This window comes from Panulirus ornatus, chromosome 72, assembly GCF_036320965.1.
Source record: "Panulirus ornatus isolate Po-2019 chromosome 72, ASM3632096v1, whole genome shotgun sequence".
Lineage (NCBI taxonomy): Eukaryota > Metazoa > Arthropoda > Malacostraca > Decapoda > Palinuridae > Panulirus > Panulirus ornatus.
The window spans coordinates 14,013,904-14,025,455 of record NC_092295.1 but is presented as its reverse complement, the minus strand read 5'-3'; the positions used below and the strand labels follow the sequence as shown (position 1 = coordinate 14,025,455).

The window sequence follows — 11,552 nt, the reverse complement described above, 5'->3', positions numbered from 1 at the left end:
ACAGACGAAAGAAATTGCCCAACCCACCCCCATACACATGCATATACATACGTCCACACACGCAAATATACATACCTAGACAGCTTTCCACTCCCAGATATCTAAAACACTTTACTTCCTCCAGTTTTTCTCCATTCAAACTCACCTCCCAATTGACTTGACCCTCAACCCTACTGTACCTAATAACATTGCTCTTATTCACATTTACTCTTAACTTTCTTCTTTCAAACACTTTACCAAACTCAGTCACCAGCTTCTGCAGTTTCTCACATGAATCAGGCACCAGCGCTGTATCATCAGCGAACAACAACTGACTCACTTCCCAAGCTCTCTCATCCCCAACAGACTTCATACTTGCCCCTCTTTCCAAAACTCTTGCATTCACCTCCCTAACAACCCCATCCATAAACAAATTAAACAACCATGGAGACATCACACACCCCTGCCGCAAACCTACATTCACTAAGAACCAATCACTTTCCTCTCTTCCTATATATATATATATATATATATATATATATATATATATATATATATATATATATATACATATATATATATATATATATATATATATATATATATATATATATATATATATATATATATATATATATATATATATTTATTTTTTTTTTTCTTTGTCGCTGTCTCCCGCGTTTGCGAGGTAGCGCAAGGAAACAGACGAAAGTAATGGCCCAACCCACCCCCATACACATGTATATAGATACGTCCACACACGCAAATATACATACCTACACAGCTTTCCATGGTTTACCCCAGACGCTTCACATGCCCTGATTCAACCCACTGACAGCACGTCAACCCCGGTATACCACATCGATCCAATTCACTCTATTCCTTGCCCTCCTTTCACCCTCCTGCATGTTCAGGCCCCGATCACACAAAATCTTTTTCACTCCATCTTTCCACCTCCAATTTGGTCTCCCACTTCTCCTCGTTCCCTCCACCTCCGACACATATATCCTCTTGGTCAATCTTTCCTCACTCATTCTCTCCATGTGCCCAAACCATTTCAAAACACCCTCTTCTGCTCTCTCAACCACGCTCTTTTTATTTCCACACATCTCTCTTACCCTTACGTTACTTACTCGATCAAACCACCTCACACCACACATTGTCCTCAAGTATCTCAGTGAAAAGTTTTTATCGAGGATGTAAGGCATGTGTACGTGTAGGAAGAGAGGAAAGTGATTGGTTCTCAGTGAATGTAGGTTTGCGGCAGGGGTGTGTGATGTCTCCATGGTTGTTTAATTTGTTTATGGATGGGGTTGTTAGGGAGGTAAATGCAAGAGTTTTGGAAAGAGGGGCAAGTATGAAGTCTGTTGGGGATGAGAGAGCTTGGGAAGTGAGTCAGTTGTTGTTCGCTGATGATACAGCGCTGGTGGCTGATTCATGTGAGAAACTGCAGAAGCTGGTGACTGAGTTTGGTAAAGTGTGTGGAAGAAGAAAGTAAAGAGTAAATGTGAATAAGAGCAAGGTTATTAGGTACAGTAGGGTTGAGGGTCAAGTCAATTGGGAGGTGAGTTTGAATGGAGAAAAACTGGAGGAAGTGAAGTGTTTTAGATATCTGGGAGTGGATCTGGCAGCGGATGGAACCATGGAAGCGGAAGTGGATCATAGGGTGGGGGAGGGGGCGAAAATTCTGGGGGCCTTGAAGAATGTGTGGAAGTCGAGAACATTATCTCGGAAAGCAAAAATTGGTATGTTTGAAGGAATAGTGGTTCCAACAATGTTGTATGGTTGCGAGGCGTGGGCTATGGATAGAGTTGTGCGCAGGAGGATGGATGTGCTGGAAATGAGATGTTTGAGGACAATGTGTGGTGTGAGGTGGTTTGATCGAGTGAGTAACGTAAGGGTAATAGAGATGTGTGGAAATAAAAAGAGCGTGGTTGAGAGAGCAGAAGAGGGTGTTTTGAAGTGGTTTGGGCACATGGAGAGAATGAGTGAGGAAAGATTGACCAAGAGGATATATGTGTCGGAGGTGGAGGGAACGAGGAGAAGAGGGAGACCAAATTGGAGGTGGAAAGATGGAGTGAAAAAGATTTTGTGTGATCGGGGCCTGAACATGCAGGAGGGTGAAAGGAGGGCAAGGAATAGAGTGAATTGGAGCGATGTGGTATACCGGGGTTGACGTGCTGTCAGTGGATTGAATCAAGGCATGTGAAGCGTCTGGGGTAAACCATGGAAAGCTGTGTAGGTATGTATATTTGCGTGTGTGGACGTATGTATATACATGTGTATGTGGGGGGGGGTTGGGCCATTTCTTTCGTCTGTTTCCTTGCGCTACCTCGCAAACGCGGGAGACAGCGACAAAGTATAAAAAAAAAAAAAAAAAAAAAATATATATATATATATATATATATATATATATATATATATATATATATATATATATATATATATATATATATATATATATATATATATATATATATATATTCAGTGTATTTAATGTATTTGATATATTCAATATATTTAACATATCTAATATAATTTCCAAAGAAATTATAAGGATGGGTATTGATTGAGAGGGTGAAGGCATTTACAGAGCATCAGATTGGGGAAGAGCAGTGTGGTTTCTGAAGTGGTAGAGGATGTGTGGATCAGGTCCTTGTTTTGAAGAATGTATGTGAGAAATACTTAGAAAAGCAAATGGATTTGTATGTAGCATTTATGGATCCGGAGAAGGCATATGATAGAGTTGATAGAGATTCTCTGTGGAAGGTATTAAGAATATATGGTGTGGGGGCAAGTTGCCAGAAGCAGTGAAAAGTTTTTATCAAGGATGTACGGCATGTGTACGAGTAGGAAGAGAGGAAAGTGATTGATTTTCAATGAATGTCAGTTTGCGGCAGGGGTGTGTGATGTCTCCATGGTTGTTTAATTTGTTTATGGATGGGGTTGTTACGGAGGTGATACAAGAGTTTTGGAAAAAGAGGCTTGGTCATGTGGATGTTGTTGGTGTTCGCCTATGATACAATGTTGGTGGCTGATTCGGGTGAGAAACTGAAGAATCTGGTAACTAAGTTTGGTAAAGTGTGTGAAAAAAGAAAGCTGAGAGTAAATATGAATTAGGGCAAGGTTATTAGATACAGTAGGGTTGGGGGACAAGTCAGTTGGAAGGTAAGTGTGAATGGAGAAAAACTGGAGGAAGTGGAGTGTTTTAGATATCTGGGAGTGGATTTGGCAGTGGATGGAGCCATGGAAGCGGAAGTGAGTCACAGGGTAGGGGAGGGGGCGAAAGTTCTGGAAGCGTTGAAAAATGTGTGGAAGGCGAGAACGTTATCTCGGAAAGGAAAAATGGGTATGTTTGAAGGAATAATGGTTCCAACGATGTTATATGGTTGTGAGGAGTGGGCTATAGATAGAGTTGTGCTGAGTAGGGTCGATGTGCTGGAAATGAGATGTCTGAGGACAATATGTGGTGTGAGGTGGTTTGATCGAGTAAGTAATGTAAGGGTAAGAGAGATGTGTGGTAATAAAAAGATGTGGTTGAGAGAGCAGAAAAGTGTGTTTTGAAAAGGTTCGGTCACATGGAGAGAATGAGTGAGGAAAGGTTGACAAAGAGAAGACCAAATTGGAGGTGGAAAGAAGGAATGAAAAAGATTTTGAGTGATCGAGGCCTGAACATGCAGGAGGGTGAAAGGCGTGCAAGGAATAGAGTGAATTGGAACGATGTGGTATACCGGGGACGACACGCAGTCGTGGTGCAGGGTAGTGGGGTGCAGGGTAGCGGGGTGTAGGGTAGCGGGGTGCAGGGTAGCGGGGTGCAGGGTAGCGGCGTGCAGGGTAGTGGGGTGCAGGGTAGCGGCGTGCAGGGTAGCGGGGTGCAGGGTAGCGTGATGCAGGGTAGTGGGGTGCAGGGTAGTGGGGTGCAGGGTTGTGGGGTGCAGGGTAGTGGGGTGCAGGCTAGCGGCGTGCAGGGTAGCGGCGTGCAGGGTAGCGGGGTGCAGGGTAGTGGGGTGCAAGGTAGCGGGGTGCAGGGTAGCGTGATGCACGGTAGCGGGGTGCAGGGTAGCGGGGTGCAGGGTAGCGTGATGCAGGGTAGTGGGGTGCAGGGTAGCGGGGTGCAGGGTAGCGGGGAGGTGGACGCTGGCTGTGTAGGGCACGAGGTGGGAGGACCCTGGGAGGATGGTCCCTGGTGAGGCCCAGGGCGGAGGGTCTGGTGCTGGCCGTGTGGGGCACGAGGTGGGAGGACCCTGGCCGGATGGTCCCTGGTGAGGCCCAGGGCGGAGGGTCTGGTGCTGGCCGTGTTGGCCCAGTCGCTGTATGGCGGTCGAGCTGAGCACATCCCGCCTCCCCACACCAGGCAGGAGGTCATCCCGCCTCCCCCACACCAAGCAGGAGGTCATCCCGCCTCCCCCACACCAGGCAGGAGGTCATCCCGCCTCCCCCACACCAAGCAGGAGGTCATCCCGCCTCCCCCACACCAGGCAGGAGGTCATCCCGCCTCCCCCACACCAGGCAGGAGGTCATCCCGCCTCCCCCACACCAGGCAGGGGGTCATCCCGCCTCCCCCACACCAGGCAGGAGGTCATCCCGCCTCCCCACACCAGGCAGGAGGTCATCCCGCCTCCCCCACACCACCTCCCAGGCTCCTACCTAGTACCAGTCCTCCTGGTCCACTGGTAGTGGCGGTGGTGGTGGTAACTGGTTGTGGTGGTGGTAGTGGTGGTGGTAACTGGTTGTGGTGGTGGTAGTGGTGGTGGTAACTGGTTGTGGTGGTGGTAGTGGTGGTGGTAACTGGTGGTAGTGGTGGCAGTGCGCAGTCTTGTGCCTACTCGACTATGGACGGCGCAGGATAAGACAGATTAATATCTAAAAAGGTGAAAATAAAGAATTGGAAATTAGATTCTAATGTTGAAAAAAATATGACTTTTCTGTGATGGGAGAAAGCGCAATGACGCAGTCAGATATTAAACACGTCTCGTATTAATGTATCGGTGTCACGTTTTACATGATCCATTTACAGACGATTCTTCTGAATGAGTTCGATCTGGGCGTGGTGTGGGCGTGGTGTGGGCGTGGGCGTGTCGGGTCGGGCGGGGCCAGAGGCGGGATGGGATCCCATCTTCCCTCAGGTGCCATAACATTGCCTAGCGTGTGGGTGACCTGTGGTTAATGGCGTGTGGGTGACCTGTGGTTAACGGCGTATGGGTGACCTGTGGTTAATGGCTTGTGAGTGACCCGTGGTTAATGGCGTGTGGGTGACCCGTGGTTAATGGCGTGTGGGTGACCCGTGGTTAATGGCGTGTGGGTGACCTGTGGTTAGCGATGGATCATAATACGTGACCTGGCTAGCGTGTGAGAGGCAGCATGCAGACGGCTTACGCTCGTATGGTATATGATCGTCACCAACATCGAGGACAGAGACGAGGAGCAGCTGTGGACCAGCCTCGCACCTCGACCTTCAAGACTCTACTGAAGAACCTGTGTCGTCGCCTTATCGCCTTCCTCTTCACACAGGTGAGGAGCCGCACTAGTGAGGCGCGCTCTTACCTCACACTCAAGTCACTGATCTAACATGCCACATGACCTATGAGTATGTGATACACTTTGAGATTTTTTTTTCCTTATCTTCTCACGTACACCTTTGAACAATGTTGCGTCCATGAACCCAGGGTTGGACAACACTTCCATAAAGAATAGCTTAATCAAAAACTTTCCAGAATATTGTTTACAGTAAACATTGTAAAAGCTGTAACATGTTTTATGTTAGCCAGACTGGTAAGGATCTTTATGTTAGACTTAAGCAACATATGTATAGCATAAAAACTGAACAAGCATCAAATGCTTTGTTTAATGATGTTAAGAATCATGATCATTGTATTGGCTGGAGTAACGCTAATTCAGTTATTAATGTAAGTTCATTAACAGGAGAAATGACATTGAATCTCCTATTACTTGGTACACAAAAAGATGATAACATTGATATTAGTGAAGGTCTATACAAACGCGATAGCTTTGTCGTAGGCAAAATTTATAAACACTTCCCTTTCACGTCTGCATGGTAAAATCTTATGAAAGGCATGATGCCAGCCAGACCCAAACACCACCATCCGGTAACGCTTGTTTGCCAATGGCGTCTCCGCTACGTCTCTTCCTTCTGTATCAACTGACTGTTCTACGTCTTCTACCTCATTCTTGTATCTCCCCTGACGATGTGATCATTACACGAAAGTGCACTTGGGAACTTATCGTGGTTCATTTTCCTCGTTGTTATCAGCAAATACTAGCTCTCGCGCACCACTCTGATCCTTTGCGCCTACCATCACATCCAAGTGCCACAACAAGATCTTTTGTCACCAACGTTTACAGAAGTTTACCACCCAAGGTAAATGTATGAATGGAATAATTGAATGTACTCAAATGACAAGAGGAGTGTCATTCGTGCGTACCTGAGGAGAGCGATCGAGGTGTGCTGAACCTGGCAACTTCTACACCAAGAACTCCAGCGTGTCCGGCAAATGTTAATTAACGATAGATATTCAAATGATTTGATACCATTGTGATCAACATGCTTGAGCATCATCTCGTGGCAAACAGACAACCTAAACATGACAGCATCAAAGTTTACTGCAGAAACACAGTTACGACAACATATCGAAATGACGAGAAGGTCGTGCGAGATATTGTGGCCATGAACTGCAAAGCGATTGATGAAGACTAAGATATCACTCTAATTATATACTACAACAATCCGAAAACATGATCGCTCGTACAGTAGGTCGCTCTGGAAGTTTGAATCGTCCCGATGTGGTATATGAGTACCGATGCCATATTGGGGACCGTCAGCCCCCCACATAAACTACATTGGACATATAACCTGCACCCTGAGCCGCCGACTCTCGCTCCACTTACATCATGAACAAAAGCATGGAACGAGACTAACGAGGGAGATCATAGTGTATAACACCAAAATCATTACTAGTTGTAGTGATCGGAGAAGACTACAGATATTAGAAGCCATTCACATTAGAGAGAAAGCACCCGTCATCAACATCCAGACAAACATGACCAGCGCCATACAACTTTTTGATTGACCGCCGATATGACATAGGCAGACGGGACACGTCATTGACCCACCACAAGTTACCGATTTAGCCATTTCTGGTGGGCAGGAATGTAGTCTTGGGTTACAAAGGTCTGAGAGAATCAGACGAGCCCAACCTGACCTCAGCTTCACATCCGGACAATAACGGTCTCGCTTGGCCCAACTTAGTGTATTTAGTGATGGTTTTTCTATATTCCTATCTTGTGTAATATTGTTCTGTGTCTTTCCTCAACTGTAAGTTTTTCTAAATTTCTGTTTCAATATGTTGTATTTAGTTTGTAATCTATACTACCCTCTATGATACTGTTACGCTTTTAGTGTTTTCCTTTACTTTTCTGTGCTATGTGATGCGTTTTTTCTTTTTTCGGGCGTTATCTTATATTCTGTTTGCGTTATACATATCATATCCTTGTTTTAGCGACGCAGTTTTTCTTCTCTTTTTGTAGATTCCTGATGATGCGTCTGTGAAGGCGAAAGCTTGAACGTAATAAATGAATAACTACGGACAACTGATGTTTGATCAGCTACTCGATGGCATACGAATACTGAGAAAATTTGAGAACATAAGAAAGAAAATCAATAACTCTAAATATGCTGTCGTATTCAATATATATATATATATATATATATATATATATATATATATATATATATATATATATATATATATATATATATATATATATATATATATATATATATATATATATTATGTACAGAGCATCAGATTGGGGAAGAGCAGTGTGGTTTCAGAAGTGGTAGAGGATGTGTGGATCAGGTGTTTGCTTTGAAGAATGTATGTGAGAAATACTTAGAAAAGCAAATGGATTTGTATGTAGCATTTATGGATCTGGAGAAGGCATATGATAGAGTTGATAGAGATGCTCTGTGGAAGGTATTAAGAATATATGGTGTGGGAGGAAAGTTGTTAGAAGCAGTGAAAAGTTTTTATCGAGGATGTAAGGCGTGTGTACGTGTAGGAAGAGAGGAAAGTGATTGGTTCTCAGTGAATGTAGGTTTGCGGCAGGGGTGTGTGATGTTTCCATGGTTGTTTAATTTGTTTATGGATGGGGTTGTTAAGGAGGTGAATGCAAGAGTTTTGGAAGGAGGGGCAAGTATGAAGTCTGTTGTGGATGAGAGAGCTTGGGAAGTGAGTCAGTTGTTGTTCGCTGATGATACAGCGCTGGTGGCTGATTCATGTGAGAAACTGCAGAAGCTGGTGACTGAGTTTGGTAAAGTGTGTGAAGAAGAAAGTTAAGAGTAAATGTGAATAAGAGCAAGGTTATTAGGTGCAGTAGGGTTGAGGGTCAAGTCAATTGGGAGGTAAGTTTGAATGGAGAAAAACTGGAGGAAGTGAAGTGTTTTAGATATCTGGGAGTGGATCTGGCAGCGGATGGAACCATGGAAGCGGAAGTGAATCATAGGGTGGGGGAGGGGGCGAAAATCCTGGGAGCTTTGAAGAATGTTTGGAAGTCGAGAACATTATCTCGGAAAGCAAAAATGGGTATGTTTGAAGGAATAGTGGTTCCAACAATATTGTATGGTTGCGAGACGTGGGCTATGAATAGAGTTGTGCGCAGGAGGGTGGATGTGCTGGAAATGAGACGTTTGAGGACAATGTGTGGTGTGAGGTGGTTTGATCGAGTAAGTAATGTAAGGGTAAGAGTGAAGTGTGGAAATAAAAAGAGCGTGGTTGAGAGAGCAGAAGAGGGTGTTTTGAAATGGTTTTGGCACATGGAGAGAATGAGTGAGGAAAGATTGACCAAGAGGATATATGTGTCGGAGGTGGAGGGAACGAGGAGAAGTGGGAGACCAAATTGGAGGTGGAAAGATGGAGTGAAAAAGATTTTGAGTGATCGGGGCCTGAACATGCAGGAGGGTGAAAGGCGGGCAAGGAATAGAGTGAATTGGATCGATGTGGTATACCGGGGTTGACGTGCTGTCAGTGGATTGAAGCAGGGCATGTGAAGCGTCTGGGGTAAACCATGAAAAGTTGTGTGGGGCCTGGATGTGGAAAGGGAGCTGTGGTTTCGGGCATTATTGCATGACAGCTAGTGACTGAAACACGAAAAGTTCCCAAGCGCACTTTCGTGTAATAATCACATCATCAGGGGAGACACAGGAGAGAAATATAACAGTCAGTTGATATACATCGAAGAGACGAAGCTAGGACGCCATTTGGTAAACATGCGATTGTCCAATACAGACAACAAGCGTTCATAAACTTATCATTTTACAAATTTTATCAACAATATAGTTATCTAATTTGTATAGACCATCACTAATATTAAGATTATGATTCTTTGTGTATTTAATAATAGAAGATTCAATGATATTTCTCATGGCTATAGAGTTAGAGTTAATAACTGAGATGGCATTGCTCCAGTCAATACAATGATCATAGTTTTTAACGTGATTAAACAAGGCATTTGATTTTGTCCCGTTCTTATACAATATTTATGTTGCTTAAGTCTAACAGAAAGATTCTTACCAGTCTGCCCAACATAAAATTTATCACAATTTCCACATGGCACTCTATAGATGCATCCAGGAGAATTTTCTGGTGAATTTCTGATTAAGATATTCCTTAGTGTATTATTTTGCTGAAGGCAACATTTACATTAAAGGATTTAAGCAACATGGGAAGTAAAATCATTATCAAAAGGGAGAACTAAAAGAGTCTTGGTGTCAATGGGAGGTTTGGGCTCAACTCTATAAAATGATTTCTTTGCTAACTTAAGGGATTTATCAATGACAGATCTAGGGCACTTTAACTAAGATCCAATAAGATATATCTTCTGAAACTCATCATCAATAAACTCTGGACTGCAAATACGTAATGCATTTCATTTTCCCCGTGGATTCATAGGAATATATGTATATATTGGAAAGGATCACAACTTTGCGCGTGATCAAGATATTCCTATGAGTTCACGAGGAAAATGAAACATGATAAGTTCCCAAGTGCACTTTCGTGTAATAATCACATCATCAGGGGAGAACAAGAGAGAAATATAGCAGTCAGTTCATATACATCGAAGAGATGAAGCTAGGACGCCATTTAGTAAACATGCGATTATCCAAGACAGACAACGAGCTTTCATAAACTTATCATTTTACAAATTTTATCAATAATAAAGTTATCTGATTTGTATAGACCATCACTAATATTAAGATTATAATTCTTTGTGCATTCAATAATAGAAGATTCAATGATATTTCCCATGGTAATAGAGTTAATAACTGAGATGGCATTACTTCAGTCAATACAATGATCATAGTTTTTAACGTGATTAAACAAGGCATTTGATTCTTGTTGACCTTTAAAAATATTCATTTGATATCTTGGATGATATTCATTTACCTGTTTCAAAGTCTGTTTTCATTGAACTGATAAAATTGTGTATAAAAGACTGTGTATTTCAGTTCAACGGAGAATTGTTATGCTCAAAAATTCGGTATGGCAATGGGTAACCCTCTTTCACCTGCACTAAGTAATCTTTATATGGAGTTTTATGAAACAAAATTACTAAAGGATATCTTACCTTCTAATGCAATTTGGTTTAGGTATGTAGATGATGTTCTTTGTGTTTGGCCAACAAATGAAAATTTACAAATATTTCTCCCCTTACTTAACAATTTATTACCTTCCATCAAATTTACTGTAGAAAATGAAAATAATGGTATGTTGCCATTTTTAGATTGCATGATCCATAGGTAAGGAAACAAGTTTAAGTTTAGCATATACAGAAAACCTACCAATGTATGCTCATACATCCATTATTACTCATCTCAACATGACAGAGTTGAATTATCATCATTTCAATCTATGTTCCTTAGGGCATTACGTATTTGCAGTCCAGAGTATATTGATGATGAGTTTGAGAAGATATATTCTACTGGATCTAAGTTAAAGTACCTTAGATCTTTCACTGATAAATCCCTTAAGTTCGCAAAGAAATCATTTTATAGAGTTGAGCCCAAACCTCCCATTGACACCAAGAATCTTTTAGTCTCCCTTTTAATGATGATTTCACTTTTCTTCCCATTTTGCTTAAATCCTTTAATGCAAATGTTGCCTTCAGCAGCAATAATACTATAAAGAATATCTTAATCAGGAACTCACCAGAAAATTCTCCTGGGTGCATCTATAAAGTGCCATGTAGAAATTGTGATAAGCTTTATGTTGGGTAGACTGGTAATGATCTTTCTGTCAGACTTAAGCAACATAAATATAGAATAAGAACAGGACAAGAATCAAATGCCTCGTTTAATCACGTTAAAAACTGTGATCATTGTATTGACTGGAGTAATGCCATCTCAGTTATCAACTCTAACTCTGTTACCACGAGCAAAATCATTGAATCTATTATCATCAAACACACAAAGAAATATAACCTTAATATTAGTGAAGGTCTATACAAATTGGATAACTTTATTGTTGATGATATTTGTCAACAAATCACCTTCTTGT

At 42.4% G+C, this 11,552-nt stretch overlaps 2 protein-coding genes across 3 annotated transcripts in view; one reads left to right on the top strand and one right to left on the bottom strand.

Annotated features, from left to right (window-relative positions):
* LOC139748094 (chymotrypsin BII-like) overlaps window positions 1-5,095 on the bottom strand; it is a 24,909-nt gene extending 19,814 nt beyond the window's left edge. The window contains exon 1 of the mRNA XM_071660704.1: window positions 4,995-5,095. Within this exon, the coding sequence (XP_071516805.1) occupies window positions 4,995-5,095 (101 nt within the window). The remainder of the gene's footprint in view (window positions 1-4,994) is intronic.
* Window positions 4,290-11,552, top strand: part of LOC139748024 (TWiK family of potassium channels protein 18-like) — a 113,093-nt gene continuing 105,830 nt past the window's right edge. The window contains exons 1-2 of one of the 2 annotated variants that reach the window (XM_071660567.1): window positions 4,348-4,464; window positions 4,588-5,490. In XM_071660567.1, coding sequence (XP_071516668.1) covers window positions 5,341-5,490 — 150 coding nt within the window. In that variant the 5' untranslated portion in view covers window positions 4,348-4,464; window positions 4,588-5,340. Of the gene's footprint in view, window positions 5,491-11,552 lie in introns of both variants that reach the window. The other variant, XM_071660566.1, reaches the window with a different exon arrangement.